Source organism: Somniosus microcephalus, chromosome 3 (genome assembly GCF_052327205.1).
Source record: "Somniosus microcephalus isolate GS21.2 chromosome 3, FLI_Smic_1.0, whole genome shotgun sequence".
NCBI lineage: Eukaryota > Metazoa > Chordata > Chondrichthyes > Squaliformes > Somniosidae > Somniosus > Somniosus microcephalus.
This window is the reverse complement of record NC_140989.1, coordinates 3,147,663-3,169,306: the sequence shown is the minus strand read 5'-3', so window position 1 is coordinate 3,169,306 and position 21,644 is coordinate 3,147,663. Positions and strand designations below refer to the sequence as shown.

The window sequence follows — 21,644 nt, the reverse complement described above, 5'->3', positions numbered from 1 at the left end:
GCTTGGACTGCAGGGGAAAGAAGGGGAGGTTCTGTTACATGAGGCCTTGAGACATCATCGCATGCCCCCCATGGTGCAAGAGCCCTTACATGAGGCCTTGAGACATCTGTCCATGTGTGTGCCCAGAAAGGGCCATGGGTGCATACTGACAGATGGCCATTGGGGCATCATTGCAGCAGGGTGCCCGAAGTCAGCTGCAGATGGAGGGAAGCACAAGTTTGGTAAACCATCACTCACCCTAACGATCCGTGTGAGGTCGTTGAATTTCTTCCTGCACTGAACAGGGGTCCTGGTCGCCATGCTGCTGGAGTTGACCCTCTGAGAAACCTCCCTCCAAGATCGTCGGTAAGCCTTCTGATTTGGCCTCTTGCCATTATCTGGGTACAGCACCTGTCGACGGTGTTCAACTGCAGCCACCAATTGATCCAGAGCCTCAGTGCTGAAGCGCTCTGCTCTCTGCCTAACCTTCTCCATAATGATGAACTTTGTACCGCCAGACAAGGGCGAGCGCCGAATCTGAGGCCTACAGGGCGTTGGGTGTTGAAGCTCAGTCTGACTGACCCACCCCTTTAAGAGCTGGCCAGCACCTGTAGGTCTCGTGCTTTCCCATAATTGAGTTCACCTGCGATGCGCCCGTCCGCGTCGAAATTGAGTAGCGCCTGGCCTTTTGCGCCTTAAGAGCACCGTGCAATGGCTGATTTAGCGCCTGAATCCCCTTTGGGGGCGATGCAACCCAATATCGGCCCAGGCGCGGATAGCTCTCGTCTGGCTATAAACTTAGCGCATCGCCAGTTCTAACGCCTCAAACGGGGCTATACCCAATTTCTAGGCCTATGACTTTCTGTACTCCTCTAAGGTTTCTGCAGTATTGAGTCCTTGGTATCTGTCATAAGCTTCCCTTTTATTCTTTATCCTGCCCTGTATGCCCCTTGACATCCAGGGAGCTCGAGATTTGTTAGTCCCACCCTTTTTCTTTAAGGGAACATACTTGCTCTGAACTCTCACTATCTCCTCCTTGAATGCCTCCCACTGCTCTAACACTGATTTACCTTCAAGTTTCTGTCTCCAGTCTACTTTGGCTAAATTACATCTCAGCTTAGTAAAATTAGCTATTCCCCAATTGAGAACTTTTACTCCTGGTCTATCCTTGTCCTTTTCCATAACGATGCTAAATCTAACTAAATTGCAATCACTACCACCAATATGCTCTCCCACTGATACCCTTTCCACCTGCCCAGCTTCATTCCCTAAAACTAGGTCCAGAACTGCCCCCTCTCTTGTTGGGCTTGTACGTACTGGCTAAAAAAGTTCTCCTGAATGCATCTAGTCGGGAGAATTTGGATAAGCAGCCAAGGTGAAAAGTTCCAATTAAATCTGTGAATCAGAATATGGAGTGAGGCAAACAAGAAGCCTGTAACAGAGAGTAAAACACAAGAAATAGGATCAGGAGTAGGCCCTTCGAGCCTGCTCCGCCATTCAATAAGATCATGGCTGATCTTCTACCTCATCTCCACTTTCCTGCACTATCCCCATATCCCTTGATTCCCTTAATATTCAAAAATCTATCAATCTTTGTCTTCAATCAATCCGGCCAATTACCGCCCCATCAGTCTACTCCCAATCATCGACAGTGCTATCAAGCGGCACTCCACTGGCTGGAGTCATACCTAGTACAGTACAAAGGAAGATGGTTGTGGTGGTTGAAGGTCATTCATCACAGCCCCAGAACACTGCTGCAGGCATTCCTCAGGGCAGTGTCCTAGGCCCAACCATCTTCAGCTGCTTCATCAATGACCTTCCCTCCAACATAAGGTCAGAAATGGGGATGTTTGTTGATGACTGCACAGTGTTCAGTGCCATTCAGTGCTTTTGATAAGGTTCCACATGGCAGACTGGTCACGAAGTTAAAAGCCCATGGGATCCAGGGCAAAGTGTCAAGTTGGATTCAAAACTGGCTCGGAGACAGGAAGCAGAGGGTAATGGTTGATGGGTGTTTTTGTGACTGGAAGGCTGTTTCCAGTGGGGTTCCGCAGGGCTCAGTACTAGGTCCTTTGCTTTTTGTGGTATATATCAATGATCTAGACTTGAATATAAGGGGTATGATTAAGAAGTTTGCAGATGATACTAAAATCGGCTGTGTGGTTGATACTGAAGAAGGAAGCTGTAGACTGCAGGAATATATCAATAAATTGGTCAGGTGGGCAGAACAGTGGCAAATGGAATTCAATCTATATTAACGATTTGGAGGAAGGGACCGAGTGCAACATATCCAAGTTTGCTGACGATACAAAGATGGGAGGGAAAGCAGTGAGTGAGGAGGACATAAAAACCTGCAAAAGGACATAGACAGCTTAAGTGAGTGGGCAGAGATTTGGCAGATGCAATATAATGTTGGAAAGTGTGAGGTTATGCACTTTGGCAGAAAAAATCAAAGAGCAAGTTATTATCTAAATGGAGAGAAACTGCAAAGTGCTACAGTACAAAGGGATCTGGGGGTCCTGGTGCATGAAACGCAAAAAGTTAGTATGCAGGTGCAGCAGGTGATCAGGAAGGCCAATGGAATCTTGGCTTTTATTGCAAGGGGGATGGAGTATAAAAACAGGGAAGTCTTGCTGCAGTTATACAGGGTATTGGTGAGGCCACACCTGGAATACTGCGTGCAGTTTTGGTTTCCATATTTAAGAAAAGATATACTTGCTCTCGAGGCGGTTCAGAGAAGGTTCACTTGGTTGATTCCAGAGAAAGGATTAATTAGCAATCTTGTTGTACGAGGCCCTTGGGTCGGTGCGATCATAATATGATCGAATTCTTCATTAAGATGGAGAATGAAGTAGTTGACTCGGAGACTAGGGTCCTCAATTTAAATAAAGGAAACTACGATGGTCTGAGGAGCGAGTTGGGTAGGATTGATTGGGGAATGGCACTCAAAGGGTTGACGGTGGATAGGCAATGGCAAACATTCAAAGACCGAATGGATGAACTACAGAATTTGTTCATCCCAGTTTGGCATAAAAATAAAACAAAAAAGGTGACCCAACTGTGGCTAACAAGGGAAATTAGGGATAGCATAAGGTCCAAGGAGAGGGCATTTAAATTGGCCAGAAAAAGCAATAATCCTGAGGATTGGGAGCAGTTTAGGATTCAACAAAGGAGGACAAAGGGATTAATTAAGAAAGGGAAAATAGAATATGAGAGTAAGCTTGCAGGGAACATAAAAACTGACTGTAAAAGCTTTTATAGATATGTGAAGAGAAAAAGATTGGTGAAGTCAAGCGTAGGTCCCTTGCAGTCAGAATCGGGGGAATTTATAATGGGGAACAAAGAAATGGCAGACCAACTAAATACATATTTTGGTTCTGTCTTCACAAAGGAGGACACAAATAACCTCCCAGAGATGCCGGGGAACATAGGGTCTGATGAAAGGGTGGAACTGAAAGAAATCAGTATTTGTAGGGAAATGGTGTTAGGAAAATTGATGGGACTGAAGGCCGATAAATCCCTAGGGCCTGATAATCTACATCCCAGGGGACTTAAGGAAGTGGCCCTAGAAATAGTAGATGCATTGCTGGTCATCTTCCAGAACTCGATAGACTCTGGAACGGTACCCATGGATTGGAGGATAGCTAATGTTATCCCACTATTCAAAAAAGGTGGTAGAGAAAAGGCGGGGAATTATAGACCGGTAAGCTTGACATCGGTAGTGGGGAAAATGCTAGAGTCCATTATAAAAGATGTAATAGCAGAGCACTTGGAAAGCAGTGACTGGATCGGACAAAGTCAACATGGATTTACAAAAGGTAAATCATGCTTGACTAATCTACTGGAATTTTTTGAGGATGTAACTGGTAAAATAGATAAGGGAGAACCAGTGGATGTGGTGTATTTGGACTTTCAGAAGGCTTTCGATAAGGTCCCGCATAAGAGATTAACGTGCAAAATTAAGGCACATGGGATTGGGGGCAAGGTATTGACTTGGATAGAGAACTGGTTGGCGGACAGAAAGCAAAGAGTTGGAATTAAACGGGTCGTTTTCCGAGTGGCAGGCAGTGACTAGTGGGGTACCGCAAGGATCGGTCCTAGGACCCCAGCTGTTCACAATATATATTAATGATCTGGACGAGGGAATTGGATGTAATATCTCCAAATTTGCAGATGACACAAAGCTGGGTGGGAGGGCATGCTGTGAGGAGGATGTCGTGAAACTCCAGTACGATTTGGACAGGTTGGGTGATTGGGCAGAAACATGGCAAATGCACTATAATGTGGATAAATGTGAGGTTATCCACTTTGGTGGCAAAAACAGGAAGGCAGATTATTATTTGAATGGCAATAGATTGGGAGAAGGGGAAGTGCAAAGAGACCTGGGTGTTCTTGTGCACCAGTCGCTGAAGGTAAGCATGCAGGTGCAGCAGGCGGTTAAGAAGGCAAATGGTGTGTTGGCCTTCGTAGCAAGAGGGTTCGAGTACAAGAACAAGGATATCTTGCTGCAGTTGTACAGGGCCTTGGTGAGACCACACCTTGAGTATTGTGTGCAGTTTTGGTCGCCTTACCTGAGGAAGGACGTTCTTGCCATGGAGGGAGTGCAGCGAAGATTCACCAGGCTTGTAAAATCTGTGTGTTATATTGCAAATTATTACACAGACTACAAGAGTAAACTTTAACAGGACTTTACTATTCGAAGGTCAGGGCGAATCTGCCCAATCACTCATTACACAGCACTTATATACCGGTGTGGTCACCACCGGTATTACAGTATACTGCAGCCAAGATAAAGTAGTGCAACACCTAAAATAGTTCTCTTAAAGGTGGACGGTTACATACAATAGTTCTCTTAAAGGTAGAACGGTTACATACACTACAATCCTCCCTTTTTAGCTTACAACATACTTATTCCCCATTAAACATAACATCATAACATATATCCAACTTCATGTAAAAACAGTTCACAGACGTAGTCTCTGCGGAAAACAGTTCACAGATTCAGTCTCTGCGGAAAACAGTTCACAGATTCAGTCTCTGTGGAAAACAGTTCACAGATTCAGTCTCTGTGGAGGCGCCTCCTGTGCTTCTTGACTCGGTCTGGACAACGCCTCGGTGGTGTAGCAGTTCCCTGTGGTGTAGTCGGTTCACTTTGCTGGGGTGACTCATCCAATAGTCCTTCACTGGACTTAACAACAGCTTGAACTTCCGTCACTTCTGAACCAGCATTGCTGACTTCTAAAAGCTTGAGTACCTCGGGAAGTTTTTCTACTTCCAAACTGATTTGGTTCCGTTCGGAGGGACCACGTGCGTGATCTGGTAGGGGTAATAATGGTTCAGATGGGTCATCTTCTTCTGTTTCGTCTTTTCCTTTCCTGCTTCTTGGAGACTCTCTCTGCTCCGCTGCCAGCCGCATGCACAGTTCCTCCTCCTCTTTCTCCTGTTGCCTTAGCAGCGCCACCATCTCCCGGTGTTTCTTAGACTTTTTGTGATTCTTCAGGGTTTTTGCACTTCGGAAGATTTCCCCACAAGCTGGGCAGAACAGGTCATCGTTATATTCGGTGTCGTTCAACAGGACGTGGTAATAATCGGTGTCGTCCTGAGCTAGGCCAGCGAGAGGGTCTTTTATTTCCTCCATGCCCAGCTGGACGTTAGTCAGCTTTTGTTCCAATTCCAGACATCTCTCCTGAAGAGACTTCTTCATGTGTTCAGCTTCCTCCAGCTTTTTCTCGGCTTCCTGCAAGTCTTTTACTAATGACCTCATTCGTGATTTCAATACTTCAACTTCATTCGGAGATTGATTGATCGTATTGTTCAATCCCTCTACTGGAGCAGTTGTTTCAGCATTCTGTTGTTCAACATTGACGTGAGTCAGCGTACTTTTGGCATCCAAGGGTTGCTCTGCTGCCATCTTCTCAGTCTGTGTTGCAACCTCAGCTATTTCAATAACTTTTGAGAGCTCCAAACCCCTCTCCTTTGAAGATTTAAGCTCATGTTCAAATTGTTCCCATTTCAGGGTCTTGTCCCTCAGCCTATGAAGGAGTTGGCTGACCGTTAACTCTTCTGACATCATCCGTTTCCCAGTAGCTGCAGGGATGTTGATAACCTTGCCCTGGGGCTCCTTTGCTGTTTCTACTTCGCCATCATCCGCAGCCTCCACCATTCGAATTTCCACAAATGAATCGTCCGGTGATGCTGCACCCAACTTCAGTAGGAGCTCGGAATTCATGGCGACCAAATCAGCCTTTTCTGCCTGCAACCTGCTAACAAGCGCCTTCAGTTGCTGAACCTCTTGCTCCACCAGATTAGAGCACGCACCTTCAGAAACCGAATCAGCTTTGATTCGTTTGGCCTCCTCGCGCAGACGGTTTGTGTGCTCCTGCTCCCTTTTCTCCATCAGCTGCTTCTGTTGTCTTTCCAGATTCTCCCACTCTGTGTCAAAGAACTTTTTCATTGCTTTCATCTCTTGCTCAAGACGGCAACTCAATTGTTCTAATTGCTGTTGTAATTTGAAATGGAGTTGAGTTCGAGCCCGGTGTTCCTCAGAATTGTGCATGTCTGTAAACTGGACAGACTCAGAATTCTCTGTCAAACTATGTTGTTGTTGTTCAGTGGAATTCTGTTCTGAAACTTTGTTCTCCTCTGAAGCATAAGCATTTATGCACTCCTTCGTTTTTCCAACCTTAGTCAGCAAGTCCATTTTAGACTTGTCTTTCGCACCTAGGCTGGCCTTATCGTCATCAGTTTCAGAGTCTGAGCTGATTGTCTTCACCGAGTTCTCACTCGTTATTGCTTTTAGGTAGTGCCATTCCATGTTTATTTCCCTGATCCACTCCCGTCCCAGAAGTGGTGGACCTCCCTCAGGTAGTACATATAAGTCCATTCCTTGGTGTTCTTTGCCCTTGTCTCTCACCTTGACTTTTATCTTTCCGATGGGGTATACTTTATGCCCCGTGTATGTCTGCAATACGATCTTGGTATCTCTCAAGGGTATATGTGAGAATAGCCGGTTGTAATCCCTTCGATTTATGACTGATAGGGCTGATCCTGTGTCCAGTTCCATTATAACTTGGACTCTGGCTATTTTTAGCATGACCCAGATAGTTTGTAGGTCAGCTTCCTTACTCACATTGTGAATTCTCAGACTACCCAGTTCCTGGCCGTTTGGGTCTGAATCCGAATTCTGTTCATCCGAACTCTTCTCAGTCACCTTGTGTACCTTGCTGTACTTTTCCTGCAGTGACTTTTTTTTGTTGCTGGTCTTCTTTCCTGACCGGCATACTTTAGCTATGTGACCGAGCTTGCCACATTTTCTACATTCCTGGTTTTTAAACCAGCATTGGTTCTGGTCGTGTGTTGTCTTCCCACAACGATAACATTTCGTTGTACCCGAAGTCATTTGATCCACGCTGAGTACCGCTGCCTTCAGCTGCATTTCTGCAGTGCCTCTCGCTGCGGCTTCGTGCGATGCTGCAATAAGGACAGCCTTATCAAGTGTAAGATCGTTCTCTTCTAGCAGTCGCTTTTGTGTTCCTTCCTTCGACAACCCGCACATGAACTTGTCTCTCAATGCCTCTGTCAGATTTTCCCCAAACTGACAGTATTTCGCTAATCTATGCAGTTCAACCAAGTATTCCGCGTTGCTTTCCTCTTTCCGTTGCGTTCTCGCATAAAATTTGAATCGTTCCGCCAACATCAGCGGTGTGGGGTTCAAATGATCCTTCAGGACAGCAACAATATTAGCGAAAGTCTGATCCGCCGGTTTAGCTGGTGATAGAAGATGCTTCAATAGCCCGTATGTCTTCGCACCCATTGAGTTTAGTAAGGTTAGAGCTTTATCATCATCTGCTATTTTATTGGCCTCACAATATATCTCGATGCGTTCTACATACGTGGCCCAATCTTCCACCTCGGAATCGAAGTCGTTGATGTTACCATGCTTAGGCATCTTCACTATCTTTCTGAGAAACAACAACGAATTTGTTCGTTACTTTTTTTTTTCCAAAAATGGCGGATTCCCGCGCTTGTCTTCTTCCCCGCCCACTTTCAAAATGGCGGTTTCCCGCTCCTGTCTTCTTCCCCGCCTACTGGCGGCTTCCCGCGTTTCTTCCCCTGGCGGGAGGGGTAAGCTTTGCTCTCGGACGACGACCGCTGGCTTTCGGGGTTCGCAGCCTGCGCGCCGGCTTCAGTGCGTTCCTTGTTCCCTTTTCTCGGCAGGGCAACCAGCGCTGGGGACAACCCGTTGGCGGCGAACAGTTCCAGCCGCTGGGCGGGATCTCGCTCGGTCTCCCTCACTCGGTCCCGTTCCCCCTCGCTCGGGCTCTGTCTCTCCCGCTCGCTCGGGCTCTGTCTCTCCCTCAGCGGCTTCCAATCGCGCCTCCCAGCCCTCTCGCAGTCCGGTCCTTTCCTCCCCCGGCTGCGGCTGAGTTCTCCGCGGTTTTATTTATTTATTATTATTTTTTTTATTTCTTCCCGCGCCTTACGATCCCGGTTGCAGCGCCTCGCGGCCTCGGTAGCTGCCCGGCCTTTTTCGCCGGTCGCGGTCGAGCTGTCTCACGACGCTGTTGCGTCTCGCAGCCCGCTTGTAGCCCGGTCTCTCTCACCGGCTGCGTTCCCGCTTGTAGCCCGGTCTCTCACACCGGCTGCGTTCCCGCTTGTACCGCGGCTTCCGTGCCCTACGCTGCCCCAGTCTCAGCGTCTCTGGCCCCGACTTCTGTCCGGCTCCTTTCCCCCGACCGTGGTCGAGTTCACCGCCCTTATCCTCCATTTCTTTTTATTTCCCCCCTACTCACAGTCAACGTGGCCGACTTGCTTCTCGTGGCTGATCGGCTCACTCACCACCGTGACAGAAGGGACGATCACTGCCTGTTGCTGATGGAAGGCTTCGTGTCTGAATTCTTCCTTCTTCCTTGCTCTGCAGACTCGAGTCTTCTCTCAGCAGAACGACGAGGGCGGATGCCTCTTCTCGACGCTCGTTAACTGCTTCGGATGTATCGCTGCCGCAGGGTAAGATCGAACTCGTCGCCACTGTAAAATCTGTGTGTTATATTGCAAATTATTACACAGACTACAAGAGTAAACTTTAACAGGACTTTACTATTCGAAGGTCAGGGCGAATCTGCCCAATCACTCATTACACAGCACTTATATACCGGTGTGGTCACCACCGGTATTACAGTATACCGCAGCCAAGATAAAGTAGTGCAACACCTAAAATAGTTCTCTTAAAGCTGGACGGTTACATACAATAGTTCTCTTAAAGGTAGAACGGTTACATACACTACAAGGCTGATACCTGGGATGGCAGGAATGACGTATGAGGAGAGATTGTGTCGATTGGGCTTATACTCACTGGAGTTTAGAAGATTGAGAGGGGATCTCATCGAAACCTATAAAATTCTGTCAGGCCTGGACAGACTAGATGCAGGAAGGATGTTTCTGATGGCTGAGATGAGGAGGAATTTTTTCACCCAGAGAGTGGTGAACCTGTGGAATTCTCTGCCACAGAGGGTGGTGGAGGCCAGTTCATTAAGTATATTCAAGAAAGAGTTGGATATATTTCTTGAGGCTAAAGGGATCAAGGGATATGGGGAGGAGGCAGGGACAGGGTACTGAATTTGGATGATCAGCCACGATCTCATTGAATGGCAGAGCAGGCTCGAAGGGCCGAATGGCCTACTCCTGCTCCTATCTTCTATGTTTCTATGAGGGGGTTGACGTATGAGGAAAGGTTGAGTAGGTTGGGACTCTACTCATTGGAGTTCAGAAGAATGAGAGGCGATCTTATCGAAACATATAAGATTGTGAGGGGGCTTGATCGGGTGGATGCGGGGAGGATGTTTCCACTGATGGGTGAGACTAGGACTAGGGGGCATAATCTTAGAATAAGGGGCTGCCCTTTCAAAACTGAGATGAGGAGAAACTTCTTCACTCAGAGGGTAGTAAATCTATGGAATTTGCTACCCCAGAGAGCTGTGGAAGCTGCAACATTAAATAAATTTAAAACGGAGATAGACATTTTCCTAGCAGATAAGGGAATTAGGGGTTACGGGGAGAGGGCAGGGAAGTGGACGTGAGTCTAGATTCAGATCAGCCATGATCCTATTGAATGGCGGAGCAGGCCCGAGGGGCCGTATGGCCTACTCCTGCTCCTATTTCTTATGTTCTTAAGTGTGAGGTAATGCATTTGGGGAGGGCTAACAAGGAAAGGGAATACACATTAAATGGTAGGACACTGAGTAGTGTAGAGCAACAAAGGGACCTTGGAGTGCATGTCCACAGATCCCTGAAGGTAGCAGGCCAGGTAGATAAGGTGGTTAAGAAGGCATGTGGAATGTTTGCCTTTATTAGCCGTGGCACAGAATACAAGAGCAGGGGGGTTATGCTTCAACTGTATAAAACATGAGTTAGGCCTCAGCTAGAGTACTGCGTGCAGTTCTGGTCACCACATTACAGGAAAGATGCGATTGCACTGGAGAGGGTACAGAGGAGATTTACAAGGATAAGAACATAAGAAGTAGGAGCAGGAGTAGGCCATACGGCCCCTCGGGCCTGCTCCGCCATTCAATAGGATCATGGCTGATCTGAATCTAGACTCACGTCCACTTCCCTGCCCTCTCCCCGTAACCCCTAATTCCCTTATCTGCTAGGAAAATGTCTATCTCCGTTTTAAATTTATTTAATGTTGCAGCTTACACAGCTCTCTGGGGTAGCAAATTCCATAAATTTACTACCTTCTGAGTGAAGAAGTTTCTCCTCATCTCAGTTTTGAAAGGGCAGTCCCTTATTCTAAGATTATGCCCCCTAGTTCTAGTCTCACCCATCAGTGGAAACATCCTCACCGCATCCACCCGATCAAGCCCCCTCACAATCTTATATGTTTCGATAAGATCGCCTCTCATTCTTCTGAACTCCAATGAGTAGAGGCCCAACCTACTCAACCTTTCCTCATACGTCAACCCCCTCATCTCCGGAATCAACCGAGTGAACCTTCTCTGAACCGCCTCGAGAGCAAGTATATCTTTTCTTAAATATGGAAACCAAAACTGCACGCAGTATTCCAGGTGTGGCCTCACCAATACCCTGTATAACTGCAGCAAAACTTCCCTGTTTTTATACTCCATCCCCCTTGCAATAAAAGCCAAGATTCCATTGGCCTTCCTGATCACCTGCTGCACCTGCATACTAACCTTCTGTGTTTCATGCACCAGGACCCCCAGATCCCTTTGTACTGTAGCACTTTGCAGTTTCTCTCCATTTAGATAATAACTTGCTCTTTGATTTTTTCTGCCAAAGTGCATAACCTCACACTTTCCAATATTATATTCCATCTGCCAAATCTCTGCCCACTCACTTAGCCTGTCTATGTCCTTTTGCAGGTTTTTTATGTCCTCCTCACTCACTGCTTTCCCTCCCATCTTTGTATCGTCGCAAACTTGGATATGTTGCACTCGGTCCCTTCCTCCAAATCGTTAATATAGATTGTAAAGAGTTGGGGTCCCAGCACTGACCCCTGCGGGACACCACTAGTTGCTGATTGCCGGAGGAAAGACTGGGTCTGTTTTCCTTGGAACAGAGGAGGCTGAGGGGAGACCTTATTGAGGTGTATAAAATTATATGGGTCATAGATAAAGTGGATAGAAAGGACCTATTTCCCTTAGCAGAGGGGTCAAAAACCAGGCGGCATTTAAAGTAATTGGTGGAAGGTTTAGAGGGGATTTGAGGGGAAATTTCTTCACCCAGAGGGTTGTGGGGGTCTGGAACTCACTGCCTGAAAGGGTGGTAGAGGCAGGATCCCTAACCACATTTAAAAAGTGATGCGCTATCAATTACTGAGAAAGACTGGAAGTTAAGAGTAACAAACAGGCTTTTATTAGCTAAAGAACGAAGGCATGCCTCTAGTGGTCGACCGGTCCTGAATGCCTGGGGAACTGCAGAGCAGCCGCCTTTATACCAGGGCATATAGGTGGAGCCAGGGGCGGAGCCAGCTGAGGCATGCACAGACAGGTACAAGAATGGGCAAGAGTGAACAACAGTGAAGTGAACAACAGTGGAGTGAACAACAGTGGAGTGAACAACAGTGAACAACAGTGGTTTACCACAAAAAGTACTTGGATGTGCACTTGGGATGCTCTGATCTGCAGGGCTACGGACCAAGAGCTGGGAAGTGGGATTAGGCTGGATAGATCTTTGTTGGCCGGCATGGACACAATGGGCTGAAATGGCCTCCTTCCGTGCTGTAATTTTCTATAATTCACAACTCCTCAGATAATGAAGCAGTCCATGCCCGCATGCAGCAAAACCTGGACGACGTTCAGGCTTGGGCTGATAAGTGGCAGGTAACATTCACACACACAAGTGCCAGGCAATGACTATCTCCAACAAGCAAGAGTCTAACCACTGCCCTATGACATTCAATGGCATTACCATCGCCGAATCCCCCACCATCAACATCCTGGGGGTCACCATTGACCAGAAACTTCACTGGACCAGCCACATAAATACTGTGGCAACAAGAGCAGGTCAGAGGCTGGGTATTCTGCGTCGAGTGTCTCACCTCCCGACTCCCCAAAGCCTTTCCACCATCTACAAGGCACAAGTAAGGAGTGTGATGGAATACTCTCCACTTGCCTGGATGAGTGCAGCTCGAACAACACTCAAGAAGCTCGACACCATCCAGGACAAAGCAGCCGCTTGATTGGCACCCTATCCATCACTTTAAACATTCACTCCCTCCACCACCGGTGTACTGTGGCTGCAGTGTGTACCATCTACAAGATGCACTGCAGCAACTCGCCAAGGCTTCTTCGGCAGCACCTCTCAAACCCACGACCTCTTCCACCTAGAAAGACAAGGGCAGCAGGAGCATGGGAACACCACCACCTCCAAGTCACACACCATCCTGACTTAGAAGTATATCACCAATCCTTTATCGTTGCTGGGTCAAAACCCTGGAACTCCCTCCCTAACAGCACTGTGGGAGTATCTTCACCACACGGACTGCAGCGGTTCAAGGCGGCGGCTCACCACCACCTTCTCAAGGGCAATTAAGGATGGGCAATAAATGCTTGCTTTGCCAGAGATGCCCACATCCCATAAACAAATTTTAAAAAAATGTCCTGCCACCGTCAAAGATTTGTGTAGGTACACCCCAGGTGCCTCTGTTCCTATCCGTTAGCAATTTCCACCCTTGCTTTCTTCAGTCACCTAGGATGCATCTCATCTGGACCGGATGACTTTTCAACCTGAATGCAGCCAATCTTTTAAGTACCTCCTCTTTACCTATTTTTATCCTATCCAATATCACTACTTCACTGCTACATTGGCAGCATCCTCTTTAGTGAAGACAGATGCAAAGTACTCATTTAGTACCTCAGCTATGCCCTCTGCCTCCACAAGAAGATCTCCTATTGGGTCTCTAATCAGTCCCACCGTTCCTTTGACTACCATTTTACAGTTTATGTGTTTATAAAAGACCTTTGGGTCACTTTATGTTACTCGTTAATCTATTCTCATACACTCTCTTTGCCCCTCTTATTCCCTTTTTCACTTCTCCTCTGTACAATCCAATCCACCTGGGCCAGATCCTTTTTCAGATCACTGGAATTAGCCCTACTCCAGTTGATTGTTCCTTGTCCTTTTCCAGAACTACTCTAAACCTAATGATATTGTGACCACTGTTGCCTTTGAGAAGGTGGTGGTGGACCTTCTCGAACCGCTGCTGTCCTTGTGGTGAAGCTGCTCCCACAATAGAGTTCCAGGATTTGACCCAGTGACGATGAAGGAACAGCGATATTTTTCCAAGTCGGGATGGTGTGTGACTTGGGGAACTTGGAGGTGGTGGTGTTCATTTGCGTATGCTGCCTTTGTCCTTCTAGGTGGTAGAGGTCGTGGGTTTGGGAGGTGCTGCCGTAGAAGCCTCGTCAAGTTACTGTCGTGCATCTTGTAGATGGTACACACTGCAGCAAGTGCGTTGGTGCTGAGGGGGTGGTTTTTGAGCCCAGTGGCAGTCCGATCAAGCAAACTGATCTGTTCTGGATGGTGTTGAGCTTAGGTGTTGTTATGACAGCACCATCCAGGCAAGTGGTGACTTGAGTCCTGTAAATGGTGGAGAGGCTCTGAAGGCTCAGGAGGAAGGGGTGACGGTGGGGATGTGGAGGGGGAGATGGCTGGGCTTTCTCAGGGAGGCATCATAGTAATGGGTGTTAATGGGATAGGTGGTTGAGCGTCGCTAGGTTGGCCTCTGGGTAACTGGGGATATTGGGATAGCGGGTTGGTTTATATCCTTGTCTCAATGATGACCCACATGAGGAAAGTCTAAATCTGCTTCTTCTTCATATTCTTGTCTTTTCCAGGCATTGAAGGCCCCCCCGGACCGCAAGGTAGGACACGCCCACTGTGACCTTTATTCATTGTTTTTTCATCAATCCCCCTCTCCCTTGGTGGCAACTTCCCAGCTGGGGCCAAACTATTGTTTTATATGTGTTTAGCGTAACTTCCTGGCTTTTGTACTCCATGCCTCTATTTCTAAAGCCCAGGATCCCATATGCTTTATTAACCATTTTCTCAACCTGGTCCTGCCACCTTCAAAGATTTCTGCATGAACACCCCCAGGTCTCTGCTTCCGCACCCCCTTTAAAATTGTACCATTTAGTTTATATTGTCTCTCCTCATTCTTCCTACCAAAATGCATCAAGATTGAATGTAAGAGAGGGGTTCTGGGAGCCCCATACAGTGTGTGTGGTTCTGGGAGCCCCATACAGTGTGTGTGGTTCTGGGAGCCCTATACAGTGTGTGTGGTCCTGGGAGCCCCATACAGTGTGTGGGGTCCTGGGAGCCCCATACAGTGTGTGGGGTCCTGGGAGCCCCATACAGTGTGTGGGGTCCTGGGAGCCCCATACAGTGTGTGGGGTCCTGGGAGCCCCATACAGTGTGTGGGGTCCTGGGAGCCCCATACAGTGTGTGGGGTCCTGGGAGCCCCATACAGTGTGTGGGGTCCTGGGAGCCCCATACAGTGTGTGGGGTCCTGGGAGCCCCATACAGTGTGTGTGGTCCTGGGAGCCCCATACAGTGTGTGGGGTCCTGGGAGCCCCATACAGTGTGTGGGGTCCTGGGAGCCCCATAGTGTGTGGTCCCAGGACCTTTTATTGAACTGAAATAAAGCAATAAATGTGAAAACTGAGTGACCAGGCATGATAATGTTTGGAAAAGACCCCTTCATGTATTTTTGGTTATTGAATTGTTTTTCCAGGTCCTGCTGGTCCCATGGGATTACAAGGAGAAGTAGGTGAGTCAAAATTTAACATTTAACTGCTTATTTCTGTCACTCTCACCGTCCCAAAGAAACAGAATGGGAGCAGCAGTCCTGAATGTGATACTCGGTCCAACCCTGTCTGACTCCATGCTCTGATCCAGCCTCGCCCCCTCTAGTCCAGCCTCGCCCCCTCTGGTTGGGTCCCGGGGCACTGGGCTTTACTTAGTTCTAATTCTTTACTTGATTCTAAGAACGGGTGTACCTGACCTGATGCTCCAAGCGCTCCGATTTCTGACACGTTTCGATTCCCCCTCAGGTCGCCCAGGTGAAGATGCCTTCATTGAACAGGTTTCATTCTCCGCGGCGCTCACCGCTCCTCAACTCAATCCGGGGACCATCCTGTTCGACAAGGTGTTGGTGAACGAAGGAGGCCATTACGATCCAAGCACAGGTGAGGCAAAGGTTCCCTGTCTGCAGCTAGTCTACTGCTCTCAGTGCCTAACCTTCCAACCCTCCCCTCCCAGTGTCTAACCTTCCGACCCTCCTCTCTCAGTGCCTAACCTTCTGACCCTCCCCTCCCAGTGCCTAACCTTCCAACCCTCCCCTCAACTAACTATCCGACCCGACCCTCCCCTAACCATCCAACTCTCCTCTCCCAGTGTCTAACCTTCCGACTCTCCTCTCCCAGTCTAACCTTCCGACTCTCCTCTCCCAGTCTAACCTTCCGACCCTCCTCTCCCAGTGCCTAACCTTCCTCCCCTCCCCTCCCAGTGCCTAACTATCCGACCCTCCCCTCCCAGTGCCTAAACTTCCGACCCTCCCCTCCCAGTGCCTAAACTTCCGACCCGACCCTCACCTAACTATCCGACCCGACCCTCCCCTAACCATCCAACCCTCCTCTCCCAGTGCCTAACCTTCCGACTCTCCTCTCCCAGTCTAACCTTCCGACCCTCCTCTCCCAGTCCAACCTTCCGACTCTCCTCTCCCAGTCTAACCTTCCGACTCTCCTCTCCCAGTGCCTAACCTTCCGACCCTCCTCTCCCAGTCTAACCTTCCGACCCCCCTCTCCCAGTCTAACCTTCCGGCCCTCCTCTCCCAGTGTCTAACCTTCCGACTCTCCTCTCCCAGTCTCTAACCTTCCGACCCTCCTCTCCCAGTTCCGACCCTCCTCTCCCAGTCTAACCTTCCGACCCTCCTCTCCCAGTGTCTAACCTTCCGACCCTCCTCGCCCAGTTCCGACCCTCCTCTCCCAGTTCCGACCCTCCTCTCCTCCTCTCCCAGTTCCGACCCTCCTCTCCCAGTGTCTAACCTTCCGACTCTCCTCTCCCAGTGTCTAACCTTCCGACTCTCCTCTCCCAGTGTCTAACATTCCGACTCTCCTCTCCCAGTGTCTAACATTCCGACTCTCCTCTCCCAGTGTCTAACATTCCGACTCTCCTCTCCCAGTGTCTAACATTCCGACTCTCCTCTCCGTGTCTAACATTCCGACTCTCCTCTCCCAGTGTCTAACATTCCGACTCTCCTCTCCCAGTGTCTAACATTCCGACTCTCCTCTCCGTGTCTAACATTCCGACTCTCCTCTCCCAGTGTCTAACATTCCGACTCTCCTCTCCCAGTGTCTAACATTCCTCCCCTCCCCTCCCAGTGTCTAACTATCCGACCCTCCCCTCAGTCTAACCTTCCGACACTTTTCTCTCGCAGTCTAACTTTCTGACCCTCTCCTCTTGTCCTCTAACCTTCTGACCGTCTTCTCTCACAGAATCATAGAATGATGCAGTACAGGAGCCTATTTGGCCCATTGTCTCTGTGCTGGCTCTTTGAAAGTGCTCTCTAATTAGTCCCACTCCCCTTTTCTATCCCCATAGCTCTCGAAATCTTTCCCTTCAAGTATTTCTCCAATTCCCTTTTGAATGTTACGATTGAATCTGCTTCCACCGCCCTTTCAGGCAGCGCATTCCAAATCACAACAACTCGCTGCGTGAAAAAAAATGTTTCCTCATGCCGCTTCTGGTTCTTTAGCCAATTACCTTAAATTTGTGTCCTCCGGTTACCGACCCTTCTGCCACTGGAAAGAGTTTCTCCTTATTTACTCGATCAAAACCCTTCATGATTTTGAACACCTATCAAATTTTCTCTTGACCTTCTCTGCTCTAAGGAGAACAATCCCAGCTTCTCTAGTCTCTCCGCATAACTGAAGTCACTCAGTCCTGGTACCATTCTAGTAAATCTCTTCTGTACCCTCTCCAAGGCCTTGACATCCTTGCCCAGAATTGAACACAATACACCAGCTAAGGCCGAACCAGTGTTTTATAAAGGTTTAGCATAACTTCCTTGTTTTTGTACTCTTCCCTTATTAATAAACATGGTGTGGAGATGCCGGAGTTGGACTGGGGTGGACAAATGTAAGAAGTCACACAACACCAGGTTATAGTCCAACAGCTTTATTTGAAGTCACAAGCTTTCGGAGCGCTGCTCCTTCGTCAGGTGAAGTGGAGAGATGCATAAAGACACAGCTTATATAGTCAGAGAATATACCGACCATAGAGCACATATACCAGAAACGCTGTTTACGGAGGTCACGGACCATCATCAAAGACCCTACCCACCCCAGCCACAGTCTGTTCGCCCTCCTGCCATCTGGGAGACGCTACAGATGCATTCGCACCCGTACGACCAGATTTAGGAACAGCTTCTTTCCCAGGGCTGTCATCCTACTGAACTCCACAAATAAACTCTAAAGCCTGCACATCTGCACTTTATTATGGTTATGTTTATGTTAATGTATTACAAGCCAAATGAATGTTGAATGTTTAAATGTCTTAATCTAAATGTACACTCTCGGGAGCCGCAAGCCTACATTTCGCTGTACTGCACTTGTGCACTAACAATGACAATAACGTTGATTATTATTATTATGTCAGATGTTTACAGGTAATCTTTCTAACTGCCATTTATCACACCTTGGCAGAGAGATAATCACAGCAATCAAAGGTGTGAATGGTGTCCAAACAGGTCAGTCAGGAAAACATTACATCAAAGAACAATGAGGTGGGGTCACAAGGGGTCAAATGTTGCAGATGCTGGGGTCTGTGTGAAAAACAGATACATCGACGACATTTTCTTCCTATGGACCCATGGCGAAGAATCACTGAAAAGACTACACGATAACATCAACAAGTTCCATCCCACCATCAAACTCACCATGGACTACTCCTCAGAATCGGTTTCATTCTTGGACACACGAATCTCCATCAAAGACGGACACCTCAGCACTTCACTCTACCGCAAGCCCATGGACAACCTCACGATGCTCCACTTCTCCAGCTTCCACCCTAACCACGTTAAAGAAGCCATCCCCTATGGACAAGCCCTGCGAATACACAGGATCTGCTCAGATGAGGAGGAACGCGATGGACACCTACAGACGCTCTCGTAAGAACGGGATATGATGCTCGACTCGTCGATCGACAGTTCCGACGGGCCACAGCGAAAAGTCGTATAGACCTCCTCAGAAGACAAACACGGGACACAACCAATAAAGCACCCTTCATCATCCAGTACTTCCCCGGAGCAGAGAAACTATGCCATGTTCTTCGCAGCCTTCAACATGTCATCGATGACGACGAACACCTCGCTAAGGCCATCCCCACGCCTCCACTACTCGCCTTCAAACAGCCGCCTAACCTCAGACTATCGTTCGCAGCAAATTACCCAGCTTTCAGGAGAACAGCGACCACGACACCACACAACCCTGCCACAGCAACCTCTGCAAGACATGCCAGATCATCAACACAGATACCATCATCACACGTGAGGACACCACCCACCAGGTACATGGTACATACTCATGTGACTCGGCCAACGTTGTCTACCTCATACGTTGCAGGAAAGGATGCCCCGGAGCATGGTACATCGGTGAGACCATGCAGACACTGCGACAACGGATGAACGGACACCGTGCAACAATCGCCAGGCAGGAGTGTTCCCTCCCAGTCGGGGAACACTTCAGCAGTCAAGGACATTCAGCCTCTGATCTTCGGGTAAGCATTCTCCAAGGCGGCCTTCGAGACACACGACAACGCAAAATCATCGAGCAGAAACTGATAGCCAAGTTCCACACCCATGAGGATGGCCTGAACCGAGATCTTGGGTTCATGTCACGCTACATGTAACCCCACCTGACGTAGGGTCATCCAGACTAGAGTCGTCATTGGCTTGTTCTCTCTACACAGATGCGGCCGGACCTGCTGTGATTTCCAGCAAAGAAAATGTTTTTTGTCTTTTTTGTTTTTCACACAGCATCTGCAACATTTGACCCCTTGTGACCCCACCTCATTGTTCTTTGATGTAATGTTTTCCTGACTGACCTGTTTGGACACCATTCACACCTTTGATTGCTGTGATTATCTCTCTGCTGAGGTGTGATAAATGGCAGTTAGAAAGATTACCTGTAAACATCTGGCATTATTCTCTGACTATATAAGCTGTGTCTTTATGCATCTCTCCACTTCACCTGACGAAGGAGCAGCGCTCCGAAAGCGTGTGATTTCAAATAAAGCTGTTGGACTATAACCTGGTGTTGTGTGACTTCTTACATATATTAATAAAGCCAAGGATCCCGTATGCTTTTTTAACAGCCTTCTCAACATGTCCTGCCACTTTCAAAGATTAGTGTACGTACACCCCCAGGTCTCTCTGTTCCTTCACCCCCTTTAAAATTGTACCATTTAGTTTATATTGCCTCTCCGCATTCTTCCTACCAACCTCACACTTCTGTTAAATTTCATCCGTCATGTGTCTGCCCGTTTCACCAGTCTGTCTGTGTCTGTTACTATCCTCCTCATTGTTTACTACATTGCTGAGTTTCGTCTCATCTGCAAACTTTGAAATTATGCTCTGTATACCCAAGTCCAGGTCGTTAATATATATCAAAAAGAGCAGTGGTTCTAATACCGACCATTCACCACTACTCTGCTTTCTGTCCCTCAGCAAATTTTGTATCCACGCAGCTACTGTCCCTTTAATCCCATGGGCTTCAAGTCTATCATTTTATCAAACACCTTTTGAAAGTCCATAGACACATCAACTGCATTTCCTTCGTCAACCCTCTCGTACTTTCATCAAAGAACTCAATTAAGTTAGTAAATCATTTGCCTTTAACAAATCCATGTTGGCTTTCGATTATTAATCCATATTTTTCCAAGTAACAATTAATTTTGTCTCGGACTATTGTCTGTAAACGTTTCCCTACCGCCAACATTAAACTGACCTGGCCTGTAATTGCCAGGTTTATCCTTCTTCCCTTTTCTGAACAGGGTTGTAACATTTGCAGTCCTCTGGCATCACCCCCATATCTAAGGAGGATTGGAAGATTGTGGTCAGATCCGCAATTTCCACCCTTCCCTCAGTAACCTAGGATGCATCCGATCCGGACCGGGTAACTTTAATACTTTGGGTGAGCACTGCCAATCTTTTAAGTACTGCCTCTTTATCTATTTTTATCCGATCCAATTTCTCTAATACTTCCTCCTTCACTGTGACATTAGCAGCATCCTCTTCTCTAGTGAAGACAGAAATAAAGTACTCATTTAGAACATAAATAGGAGCAGGAGCAGGCCATTCGGCCCCTCATAGAGTCATAGAGTTTTACAGCACAGAAAGAGGCCCTTCGGCCCATCGTGTCTGCGCCGCCCATCCATCCCTGTCCAGTCTAATCCCATTTTCCAGCATTTGGTCCATAGCCCTGTATGCAATGGCATTTCAAGTGCTCATCCAAATGCTTCTTGAATGTTGTGAGGGTTCCTGCCTCTACCACCCTTTTAGGCATTGAGTTCCACATTCCAACCACCCTCTGGGTGAAAAAGTTCCTCCTCAAATCCCCTCTAAATCTCCTGCCCCTTACCCTGAATCTATGCCCCCTTGTTATTGACCCCCCTACTAAGGGGAAAAGTTCCTCTTTGTCTACCCTATCTATGCCCCTCATCATTTTGTACACCTCAATCAGGTCCCCCCTCAGCCTTCTTTGCTCCAAGGAAAACAACCCCAGCCTGTTTAGTCTTTCTTCATAGCTGAGGCGCTCCATCCCAGGTAACATCCTGGTGAATCTTCTCTGCACCCTCTCCAAAGCAATCACATCCTTCCTATAGTGAGGCGACCAGAACTGCACACAGTACTCCAGCTGTGGCCTCACCAGCGTTTTGTACAGCTCCATCATAACCTCCCTGCTCTTATATTCTATGCCTCGGCTAATGAAGGCAAGTATCCCATATGCCTTTTTAACCACCTTATCTACCTGTTCCGCTGCCTTCAGAGATCTATGTACATGCACACCAAGGTCCCTCTGACCCTCTGTACTTCCTAGGGTCCTACCACTCATTGTGTATTCCCTTGCCTTATTTGTCCGTCCAAAATG

At 47.9% G+C, this 21,644-nt stretch overlaps 1 protein-coding gene across 1 annotated transcript in view; it reads left to right on the top strand.

Moving 5' to 3' along the window:
• emilin1b (elastin microfibril interfacer 1b) overlaps positions 1–21,644 on the top strand; it is a 66,931-nt gene that overhangs the window by 30,562 nt on the left and 14,725 nt on the right. Inside the window, exons 4-6 of the mRNA XM_085978622.1 lie at positions 14,334–14,360; positions 15,230–15,265; positions 15,549–15,683. Coding sequence (XP_085834748.1) covers positions 14,334–14,360; positions 15,230–15,265; positions 15,549–15,683 — 198 coding nt within the window. The remainder of the gene's footprint in view (positions 1–14,333; positions 14,361–15,229; positions 15,266–15,548; positions 15,684–21,644) is intronic.